Genomic DNA, 12337 nt, shown 5'->3' with positions numbered 1-12337 from the left:
CACAATTATCTCAGTCCAGGGTATCCACAAATCTATATGCCCGAGTTCCTAAGTACCAGATGTTTGCACCCTTTGGTTCCTCATCCCCAATAAAGTCAGATCTGCTCCCAGTTTGTAATTTGCTTGGGGCCACACATGCCATACAGTTTAGACAACAGAGACATGTTTAAGGTAAAAATAAAAGTTTATCTAATAAAAGAAAGAAGAAATGTTAAGGAAATAGAAACCCATACAATTTATGCAGAAAATAAGCATAAAGATGGATTTCAATGTTAATCAAATTTCCTTCTCTAAAACAAGTTACCTATTGTCTCTGAGCATTTTCCAAGCATGACCTCTTCCCCAGAGGGGATGCAGTGTTTCATAGGCAACAGCTTGCTTGGATCCTCGCCCTCAGTTTCTGGATAGCCTTCATGACATAGTTGTGGTCAGATGTTGGCTGCGTATGTGTTCTCTCTGTGCTGTCCACACGCTGCACAGAGAGAAGTCTGCTGTGCTGGCCATAAACTGCTCAATAGTCACAGACCTGCCCATAGTGAAGGAAGTTAAGCAGATTTCATTTCAGTGAAGCCCGGCACTGGTGCCTATATGTGCAAAAAGCCCACTTAGTGCATATATGCCCAGGACGATGGCCATAGCTTGTAGAAGGGTGGGACTTTCAGTCTCCCCTAAGACTGGTCAAACACACTTCTGCTGAGACACCAATACAAACAAGTTACATATTACCCCTCTGATGTTGTTACTGCTCGCTGCCTTGTACATGCTGGTTCCATCAAAACATCTCTATGCATCACAGTGTCATTCTGCCTTTATCTTTAGGCAGGGTCAGTGTGTTCTTATTATATTGAGGGCGAGGGGTGGCACCCAGGCCTCTTGAGGGGAGGGATGGGCAGAGGAGAGGGAAAGGGAACAACTGCTTTGGAGCCTCGTGGTGTAAAAGGCAGTGGTGGCCAGATTCCCAGGCCCTTTAAATCGCTTCCAGAGCCTTGGGCGGTGCTGAAGAACTAGAACCTTGGGCACTGCTGAAGAGCTGATGGCGGAAGGTTAGACCCCGCCCTCCCCAAACCTTGTCCCTTCCACACCATTCCCCGTCCTTCCCAGGAGCACAAAGTTGTCCCTCCCCCACCTGGTCCAGGGACCCAACAATTCTGTTGGCCCTCCTGTTTATAACATACGTGTTACTGCAGCCTTCTGGTATCTGCCTTCTAGAATGTGTTAGTGTGAGTGTCCTGTGCCTAGTACTGCTTAGGAATGTGAGTGTTTTTACAGTACCAGCCCTGTTCTTGTCAGGTTCTGTAAATTGGAAAGCAGGCAGAGTCTGACCTCTGTTAACTTTGCTTCTTTGCTTTATATTGGCAAAGTTTGACTACTGTTTTAGTTCAGGCCTCAGGCTTATGTCTTCCTACTACATAACTCTTTCCCTTTTAAGTGGATTTCCACTTGCATCAGCGAAGTGGGTCTTTGCCCACGAAAGCTTATGCTCCAAAATATCTGTCAGTCTAAAAGATGCCACAGGTGGTCTTCTTGTTCATTTTTTTCTTATTTCTTTCAGGCCATGCTTGTACTACAGACTGCTCTCCCATAAGCTCTCTTATGTAACTACTTTTTTCCAATGGGAGTGAGCTCTCCCCCTGCCATAATTAAACCGCTTACATCAAGTTTCAGTAGGTCTGGTGGCGGAAGAAGCTCTTCTGCCAACATTCCGCAGTGTACACTTCTTCTAGCAAAACTTAGATTGCTCAGTGGCTATTTTGGGTTTTGTTTTTCACGCATCAGAGTGACCGTGGTAATTCAAGGTTACAGAGTGCATGGGGGACTCTCACCTGCCTTTGATTTTCCAAGACTGCCACCCGCTCTGCCTACTTCTTCCCACCATTCCTCCCACCCTCCCCAGTTTCTTTGTCTTTTTGTTGTTTTTAATGGTCCACCATTCTGCATTTTCTATACCAAAGTTTACAATGCTAAGTGCTGGCAGTTAGTTCTAACTAGCCTGTCCCTTCCTGATTGCTTCACCCCCACTGTTGTGAGGTGTTACTGTAGTTGTATAACAGCTGCAGTTACCATTTTCTACGCTTTTATATACAGGCTCACATTCATAGCAATAACCTTGAAAGAAAATATCTCCAAATGACAACAAAGTTCAAAACATTACAAGCTTTCATAAAATAACTTAATTTGGCATGTTCACAGCTGTTTCAGTTGCTTATTCTTAGTGGTTCAGGGCCCCTTTATGTCCCTTGCAGTGGCTGGATTCTTCTTATCATACAATTGCAAACAGAATATAGGAATAAGTGTTGGTGATTCTGTGTATGGGAGTCTGTACTAAAATCATAGTATTGTTCTGAGGGTGTTGTATTGCTGAAGATGTCATTTTTCAGCTAAGAGTTCAAGTCAGGGTGCTGATCACATGCCATTATTATAGCTCAAATACAACTTTTATTAAAATAACATGACTAAACATAGTGTGCTATCCTAATTCCTAGGTAATTGCCTTTCCCTGTGATCTGTACATTCCTCTGCCATTTCAAATAGATACCTTATTTATTTCCTGTACTCAAAAGGATGGGTAGTTTTGCTACATGATTTTTGACCACAAAGTTCACCGTGTTTCAGTGGCTGAGTAAGTAGATGACTATGTAGCTTCTATAATGGTTCAAAAGTTTTGTGACTTATTGTCAGATGAGTATATACATACAATATTCATGATTTATATAATACAAAATTGTATGAGGGCAGGTTTTCAAAAGTATATCTGAATGCCTTTGATTTGTGAATATGGAAACTCTAATGTACTTTCAAAGATCTAAGTTCTGTGTGCAGTTTTGAAAATTTGAGCTAGATACTACAGCCATAGTGAACTTTAAATACATGAGTCAAATAATTTTTAAACCTCTAAACAGCATTTTATCCTGTTATGAATATGCTGTTGCATTTGTATGTTTCATCTCAGTGCATTGGAAAGAGTCAGTGAGTTAGAAAAAGATATTTTAATGTTTGAGGTGTGGTTCCCTCTTTGACTGTAGGATGAAGGTTAGCTAATTTGTATCGTGGAGTTTATATTGTATACAGGTAGCTTAGGGTCTGATAAATAATCTTTCAATTCATTAGATCAGTAAATGCAGTATTTTAGTACAGGTTGCACCACTCAAATGCGGTACTCTCTCATCTGGCAACAACAAAGTGAGGAACCAGAGTTCCAGCCTGCCCTGCCAAGTCAGGGCTGGAGTCCCCAGGCTGCTCTGTGGTAGCAGGGGCCAGTGGGTGGAGCCCCTTTGCAGGCTCAGGGAGCTTGAGCTGGGGCCCAGAATTCCCAGAAGGGAGTCTGGAGCTGCAGCAGCCCCGGGAGCGCAGGGCAGTCTGGGGACAGAAGCCCTGGACCTCCCTGCATCTGGCAAATTATCTTGTAAAGGACCTGTCAGGTCCGAACCATGCTGGACAAGGGAGGTGCAACCTGTATTAGAAACTTTTTTCGTCTTCTTTTGTGCTTTATTCCAGTTACAAAATGTATGCTATAATATTATTTTTACTAATCAAAAAGAAAAAATACTGTTTCCTTTATCTCCTTGTCACAATTTTGACTTGCCATGTAGCACCACCTGCAGGTCAGCTCTTACCAGCACTGGAGCACCTGCCTTTGTTGGTGTCTCACCTACAGTCACCTGTCCTTTCCAAACTTCCACCATAGCACTCTGTCATGCCCTGCATCACTCCCAGACTGCAGAACCCCTTCCACTCTACTCTGTCCTCTGGCCAGAGCCCACACCCAGGTTCCTCCCTTCCATGGGTGTCCTGGTACTGCTGAATCCCACCACTTGCCTCAGTGACCTGCTAATGTTCTTTTCCTAGCCCCTTTCTTCAGGAGCAAACTGCAGTCTGAATTGGCCACTCATCATTGGCAAGGTTTGGCGTACCTACTGTCTAGTCCTACCCCTGGCTGCTTCTGTGTAACCCTAATACCCACTCAAGCCCCTGAAGCCCATTCAGCCAGGGAGTTGGGCAGACCAGAGCTCTCCTTGGTCACCCTGACCTTCCCTAGTACTGTTCTGCCCAAGGTACCTTCCCTTCTATAGGTAACTAGTTCTCCTTCCAAAGCTAAAGAGAGACTGAGCTCCTAGTTCTTTTCAGCCCTTTTTATACAGGCCAGCGAGGCTTGGATTGGCTTCCTTTAGCCTACTTCTGATTGGTGTCAGGCCCCAGTCCTGTCCAAAGGCTATCTTAACCCCTTCCGTAACCAGTGTAGGGCTGCCACCCAATCACACTCCTCCAGTACAAAGACAAGTTTGTCAGTAGTGCAGATAGGGCATGTCAGTTATATAATTTATTCTAGTTATTTAGCATTTAGTGGCAACACTAATATTTTTACCTTTTTGAAAGGTTCTACAACATCCCAAGAGATTTCCTCCGGCTTAAAATATGTAACACCATTGGAACTGGTCATATCTTTAAGGATCAAAGAATCTTTTGCTTTTTGATTGATAAAAACACCATCAGATGAATCCTAGATTGGCAGTTTTGTTTTAGAGTTTGGAAATGAAGACTTTTTTTTTTAAATTGATTTCACAGGCTGATCCAAAAGAGCTGATTAAGATGGTGACAAAGCATGTTGCTCAGTGTGCCTATGCAGACTGGCCTGAAGAAATTGCAACTCTGATTAAGCAGCTGTACTACTACAATGAACAACTATTGGACTTCACTCAGGCTCAAATCCTTCAAGGTCTTGGGAAAGGAGTAGATGTTCAGAGGTTTACAGCAGATGGTCAGTACAAGAGAGAAACTATACTGGGACTGGTGGAGTAAGTAATGATTGTTTTATATTTTTTGTTTCGTTCAAGATGTGGTATTCAAGACTCAAAACAGGACAGTAATTTCATTTATTTATTCATTTATTCTAATTTTTATTGTCTTAGAAGGACTTACTAGTCATCACTTTATTTTCACAGAATCATAGAATACTAGGACTGGAAGGGACCTCGAGAGGCCATTGAGTCCAGCCCCCTGCCCTAATGGCAGAACCAAGTACTGTCTAAACCATCCCTGATAGACATCTATCTAACCTGTTCTTAAATATCTCCAACGATGGAGATTCCACAACCTCTCTTGGCAATTTATTCCACTGTTTGGCCACCCTAACAGTTAGGATCTTTTTCCTAATGTCCAACCTAAGCCTCCCTTGCTGCAGTTTAAATCCATTGCCTCTTGTTCTATCCTCAGAGGCCAAAAAAGAACAAGTTTTCTGCCTCCTCTTTATGATACCCTTTTGCAGGTTTATTTACCAATGTTGCTCTAAAGGGTTCCTCTTTTCTCCTCCAACCACTATAGTCAGATGAAGAGGTTTTTGTACATCCAAATGACTTAATAAGTTCAGATACTCATTCTGCTCCCCTACCCCTTTTGTTTGTGCTTTAGCTGCTAATTTTGCAGTACCTCAAGACGGGTACACTGAAAGGGGAAAAGTATTCTGAACCACATTAAAGAAAAAAAGTATTCTATTATTGACTTTAAATGCATTCGAGATAATCCAGTGTTTTAATGTAGATCTTGAAGTTAGAACTGCTTATATTACAAAATATATACCCTTTTTTTCCCTCAGATCTGATTAGACCCAGCTCTGTTAAGATTCCCTATACAATTTTGCTGTTGAATTGTAATCCTAATTTCCATAATCCCTTCATTCGCATTTTAGAGTTCTCTAGAACTGGCTACAGAGCTCCTCTTCAGGGCTTGATTTACAAAGAAATGGTGGTGTTGGGCATCAAAATACCCAATGTCTAGGTTCCTAGACAATCGCTGGAATTCCCAAAGTCTGAGATAGGTTCCTAGGTGCCTGTATAATGAATGGGCAAAGATAAGTGCCTTAGAATGAAATTGACAAAATCCTTCAAGTGGGGCTGGTCCTCACATAGTAGAGACTACAGGAGGTGTGTAACTAAGGAGTGTTTGCTAAGGCCGTCCCTCTCAGAGGCAAGTACTTATATATAGGAGGGAAGGAGGTTCTTCTTTCCGCTTGGGATTCTTATCTGCCATTTTTGTCTTGGCATTAGGCACCTGTATCCCACAAATCTGTTGAAAGCTACTATGCATTAACTGATTGGGATAAGTGCTGCTTGTTGGGGAAAAACACTTCATACTACTTTCCCCTGAAATTAATTTCAATTAAAGGGCATATTTTCAAAAGCAGCTACATGCTTAAGTCTTATTTATGGTCAGAAGGAGTTTGGTGCCTAACTTCTATTTGTGCCTTTGAAATCTTTCCCTAATGATTTGATACCTGTACTTAGGGGAATTTTTATGTATCCAGCATAAACAATTACAGAATGATAGAATTCTAATCTATTTTACTTCTGAGAACAAAACAAAGAAAAACAATGTGAATTACTGTTTCTCAGTTTGTGTATGCAGCGAGGGGTGGGGAGGTCTGCAAAGCAACAGTACCTTTTCTAGCATACTTTTCTTTAACTGTTTTTCCTAAGTATCTTTGTGTGACAAGTTATTTTGTTCTCTCTTGCTGTATTCTATGGTTCTCTCCTAACACAGAACACTTGAAGAAAATGTGTACAAGATTGCTCTCTCCTTGGCTCAGCGTTATGATGTTCCACTTTGGGAAGTTTATATGACACATCTTGAGTTTCTTTTTACTGATAGTGGGTAAGTGTTGAGGCTTATCTGAACTAATTTACATTGCTGTTGCATTGAGACATGATTCATACCAGGAGAATTCTCATGCCAGAAATAAGCAGCTTTTGTTTTTGTTTTACTTTTACATCACAGATTTCACATTTTCCTTTCATTTTACATTTTAATCAGGCCTTTCTTAAAAGCCCATGAAATGACCAGTGAACGATGAGAAGGGTTAAAAGACTAGGAGTTATAGCTTGCCAATGGCCACATCTTACCAGAAGATATTTAGGTTCTTGTCCCAAATCAGGTTTTATAGAAAGAGGACCCAGAGAGCTCTATCTGAGAAGGGTAGTTTTGGGGCATGGGACAAAGGCGCTCAAACTGAGGACAATACCAATTCATTAAAATCTTCCTAAAATAAATGAAAGAATGACAAACATCAGAAAGCAAAAAGATATCAGAACATAATACTATTCTAGGCTTCTCTCTGGGAACATTACCATAATAAAACATTACTTACCCTATCATACTCACATCCCACCCTCACCTCTGGCATGCTCAATGAAGTTGAAGGTCGAAACAGGTTGAGGGGCTAATATGTACTGTATTTTATTTCTTCATCCTAAGAATTCTTCAGGTACAGTTACTCTGTAAGTTAATAGTTTCTGATGCTTGCCACTATGTATTAATGAGTATTAGGTTATTCCTGACAACATTACCTTTGGCCTGTCTAAAGGATTCTGTGCCCTGCTCTGTGTCCTGCAGTTCTCACCCAGTTCTGGCAGCAGATAAACTGGCTCAATTCTAATTCTGCTATTTGTTTCCCCCAGGTTGAGGGACAGCCAAGTAAGCTTTTTCACTGGGACAAATATAGCCTAATTTCGAGGAGTAAAGGGACTTAGAAGTAGTCCTGGCATTTTGAAGTACTCGTGGGTTAGCTGTGGCTACATGCAAGCTGGCACTTCGAAGTTTCCCGCTTCGAAGTTGCCGCAGGGGAGAATTAGCTTAATGAAGTGCTGTATATGCACAGCAACACTTGATTAGTAGTCTCCCGACACCCTGCTTACCATGCTCCCTTTGAAGTTGGGAGCTAGTTTGGACACAGCCTCAATCTAATTGGTTTGATATTCTCACATATGTGGAATAACAGCTTCTTCTTCGAGTGTCCCCGTGGGTGCTCCACATTAGGTGTTGGGCTCGCCCGGCACCGCAGATCGGATCTTCCAAGCAGTTTCTGCCGGACCGCACATACGACGGTGCGCGCCGCTCCCTTGCGCGCTCCTGGCCACGTGCGCGATCCGGTCCCTGCCAGTTCCTCTTAACCACCGTCAGCTGCAGACGGAATCCGACTAGGCTACGGCCAAGTTAGCGTATTCAATGGTTTTTAGCTGTTTTCTTTAAAGTTTTCAAGTTCTTAGTCTATTGTTAAGTTAGCCAGTTGTTATTTTCAAAAAAAAAAAAAAAGAAACAGCAAGCAGGACGGAATTCAGTCCAGTCCTAGTAACAAGCGGAGCACCGGAGGCCAGGAGCCTAGGGCCATTAGCCCTCCTGCTGCGGCAGGCTATCCGAGAGGGGGAAAACAGCACAGAGAAGGTGCTAAGGACCCCATTAACAACTAAAAGACTCACCAACAATGTCCTCTTCAGGATTCAAGAAATGTGAGTCTTGCCGAGAGGCAATGCCAGCATCTGATGGGCACAGTCACTGTATAAGGTGCCTTTGGGAGTCCCATGTCACGCAGAAATGCTCCTTCTGTGCAAAATTAACAGCCAGAGCAAGAAAGGACAGGGAGATGCAGCTTAAAATGCTGCTATTCGACAAGGCTCTCCAGCCAGACGTGCCGGAGCGGCCGCAGCAGGAGGGACCCTCCGGGACCCATAAAAGGAAAGCTGCCTCCCTCACCCCATCAGCGCAAAAACGGAGGAAAGTCTCCCCAACCCAATCCCTGCCGGCAGCAACAGTGAACGGGACGGGAGGAGCGCACAGCCCCCAGCCGCAGCAAGAGCTGATTGGCGGCGGCACGGAGAGCCACGTGGAGGTGGCTCAGCCTCCGATGATCAAACAGCCGCTCCGCACCGCAGGCAGAGCGGGGGCTAAACAAGCGCCGGTACCGGCGGCACCGCAGGCAGTGGCACCGACCCCCGGGGAACCGGTGGTGCAGAGCACGCAGGCACAGAGCCTGCAGGCACCGGAGGACACCGCCCGCGTGGCACCGCCCAAGAGCGTGCCGAGCGCAGCGCGGACGGGACAGAGATCCCCTGCATATCAGGGGGCGGAGCCATCCCCTCAAGGGAGGGGGAAGGCTGCACAAAAAACAAGGCACCGCAGCCCCTCTCCAGACAGGGCTGCAGAGTTGCTTTCTCTCAGCCCTCCGCTCATGCTGCGGACTCCAACTAGAAGGCAGGGGTCCCCCCTAGCCTACCCGGAGCCCCCGTCTCCATTTTTACAACCAGCCTCGCCCTGGCTGGGACCACCCTCACCTTTGCAGTGTCCCATGTCTCTCGAGGATCTCGCTCCCCCAGATGCAGGGGGTACGCACCAAGGGAGTGGTCCAGGTCACCTTCCCAAGAACAGTGCCCATGCTGCCATGGTCGTCCCTATCACGCGGGGCATAGACACCACCGGCATTCTACCAGGGAAAGATCCCCACAGACGGTCCCGTATCCCCAAGGGCAATCGCGAACGGGGACAGAGACTCATGTATCTCTGGGGGAACTGGTTATGGAACCCCGAGATTTTCCCTCGCAAGCTTCCAGCGAGCGGATGTACCATCGCCAACAGGAACCGGAAGGGTCCAGAGAGGCGTATCCTAGTGGTTCCTCGCTCTCCTCCCCGGACGAGGCTACGGCCCCGGGGTATGTCCATCCTCCAGACGATCTCAAACAGTTTCAAGAGCTGTTTAAAAGGGTGGCCTTCACGCAAGGCATCCAGACAGCAGAGGTGCAAGAGAAACACCATAAGCTCCTCAAAAATCTGAGACCTCCGGCCTCCTCCAAAATAGCAATACCGCTTGACGAAGCAATCTTGGAGTCCGCCACTACGATATGGCAGACCCCTACAACTATTCCGCCTGTCCACAAGAAAGCGGACAAGAAATACTTCGTGTCGGCGAAGGGCATGGAGTTCCTGTTCAGCCACCCACAACCAAATTCCTTGGTGGTAGAGTCGTCGCAACAAAGATCAAAGACATCTCAATTCAAGACAGGGGGAACAGACAAAGATGCCAAGAAGCTAGAGCAGTTCAGCAGAAAAGTCTACTCCTCCTCCACACTACTGTTGTGAATGGCAAATTACGCAGCGCATCTAGCGAACCACAATTTCGACAACTACACTAGGTTAACCTCCCTCATAGACTCGCTTCCAGAGGACAAGAAGCCGGTGCTCAAGGCCATCGTGCAAGAAGGCTACGCGGCCTCAAGGACGGGAGTTCAGATCGCCCTGGATGTTGCGGACACAGCAGCACGCTCCACAGCTACGGCAGTGGTGATGCGAAGGGAGTCCTGGCTCCAGACTTCGGGTATACCGAGGGATCTGCAGGCAAAGATCGTCGATCTTCCCTTCGACACACACAAGCTGTTTGCTGAATCAACTGACCCGGTCCTTCATTCCAGTAAAGATTCAAGAGCCACACTTGGGACCCTGGGGATTTACACCCCTCCGTACAGAAAGAAACAGTACTACCCTCAACAAAGACGGTACCAGTACCAGCCACAGCGTCCCCAGTACCACAGGGGTTACGAGCAAGGGCGACATCAAGAGCACCAGCAGTACAGAACTCCCAGGTGACGTTCCCAACAGAGCTGTGCGTCCTCGGGGCAGGGCCAAAGGCCACAAGTTTGAAACACAGATCCAGGGCTGCGCCATCACCACCATAGCACAAGGTCATCCGAAGCTGTTATTCCACCATCGCCTCCGACCATTCTCCGACCAGTGGCAAAGGATCACCACAGACAAATGGGTGCTGGAGATCATAGCCACGGGGTACGCCATCCCCTTCCAGTCGCTCCCACCGCCACAACCTCCACCCAGGCCCCACCTCCAGGAGGCCTCCCACGTAGCGAGGCTCAAGCAGGAGGTAGACCATCTCATGCTCATAGGGGCAGTGGAAAGAGTGCCGGAGCAACTGCAAGGGAAAGGGTTCTACTCGAGGTACTTCCTCACGGAGAAAAAGACAGGAGGCTGGAGGCCCATCTTAGATCTTCGGGGCCTCAACCGGTACCTGCGCAAGCAACGCTTTCGGATGATCACAATCGCCTCCATCCTTACGGCACTGGACGATGGAGATTGGTTCGCAGCCCTCGACTTACAAGACACGTATTTTCACATAACTATCCATCCGGCTCACCGACGATTCCTCCGGTTCATGGTAGGCGAAGAACATTTTCAATACAAGGTCCTACCGTTCGGCCTCTCCTCGGCCCCCAGAGTCTTCACCAAGACCTTGGCAGTGGTGTCAGCCTACCTGCACAGACAGGGGGTATTTATATTCCCGTATCTGGACAACTGCCTACTCAAAGGGGCCTCGAAGGAGGAGGTAGTACGCATGATACACGTCACAGCAGGCACGTTCTCTTCGCTCAGCCTGGTTATCAAGCGGGCAAAATCAAAGATAGACCCCACACAGGACATAGAGTTCATAGGGGCACGCATAAATTCTATTACAGCGAGAGTGTATCTACCAGAGACACGCTTTCGGGCCATCGGCTCCCTCGTGCAAGTCATCACCTTCAGCCCTACGGTGCCAGTTCTGACGTGCTTACAGCTGCTGGGCCACATGGCAGCAGCGACGTTCGTAGTACAGAACGCAAGGTTACACATGCGCAGCATGCAGCACTGGCTGGCGAGCGTATACAAACCGGCAGCACACACCGTTCACAGCGTTGTGTCGCCCACAACAGAGGTGCGGAAGTCCCTGCAATGGTGGGTAAACCCCAAGAACATGCTAACAGGGGTATCCTTCCACCAACCACAAATATCGGTTTTTCTTACTACAGATGCCTCCCACATAGGGTGGGGAGCACACATGGGCGAAGAGGTGACGCAAGGTCTGTGGTCCTCCACGGAACAGTCACTGCACATAAATATACTGGAGCTCAGAGCAGTGTTCAACGCCTGCAGACACTTTCGAGACCATATACAAGGCAAAGTAGTCGGGATCAGTACAGACAATACCTCCACCATGTTTTATATAAATCGGCAAAGAGGAGCTTGGTCCTGTGCCTTATATGCGGAAGCAGTCCGGTTGTGGAACTGGTGCATCACCAACAGTATAACCTTGAAAGCCTCGTACTTACCAGGCGCTCACAATGTGAAGGCAGACCAGCTGAGCAGGCGTTTCGCACTCAGGCACGAGTGGCAGATCCGTCCTGATCTGCTACGACCGATTTTTTACGCATGGGGCTTTCCCCAGATAGACCTGTTTGCCACTCAACACAACAAGAAGTGCCCACGATCCTGCTCCAGGGCAGGACTGGGACGGGGGTCCCTGGGGGACGCATTCGCGCTCTCCTGGAGGGGCCCTCTGCTTTACGCTTTTCCTCCCACAGTGCTGATCCACAAAGTCTTGCAGAAAGCCTGGAGGGAAGGAGCCCGAATGATCCTGATAGTCCCAACATGGGATCGACAGCAATGGTTCCCCCTACTCCTGCGCATGTCGGACCGTCCACCGATGCCCCTTCTGGTGGTGCCAGATCTGCTCACGCAAGCCCAGGGGTCCAGA

General features: G+C 47.0%; 1 protein-coding gene across 2 annotated transcripts in view; it reads left to right on the top strand.

Annotated features, from left to right (window-relative positions):
- The window catches only part of NBAS (NBAS subunit of NRZ tethering complex), a 353016-nt gene that overhangs the window by 211776 nt on the left and 128903 nt on the right, over positions 1-12337 (top strand). For both annotated transcript variants that reach the window (XM_074991286.1, XM_074991287.1), the window contains exons 41-42: positions 4564-4793; positions 6535-6645. In XM_074991286.1, coding sequence (XP_074847387.1) covers positions 4564-4793; positions 6535-6645 — 341 coding nt within the window. The remainder of the gene's footprint in view (positions 1-4563; positions 4794-6534; positions 6646-12337) is intronic.

The sequence above is a fragment of the Carettochelys insculpta genome, chromosome 3 (genome assembly GCF_033958435.1).
Source record: "Carettochelys insculpta isolate YL-2023 chromosome 3, ASM3395843v1, whole genome shotgun sequence".
Taxonomy (NCBI): domain Eukaryota; kingdom Metazoa; phylum Chordata; order Testudines; family Carettochelyidae; genus Carettochelys; species Carettochelys insculpta.
This window is presented reverse-complemented; position numbering and strand designations above follow the sequence as displayed.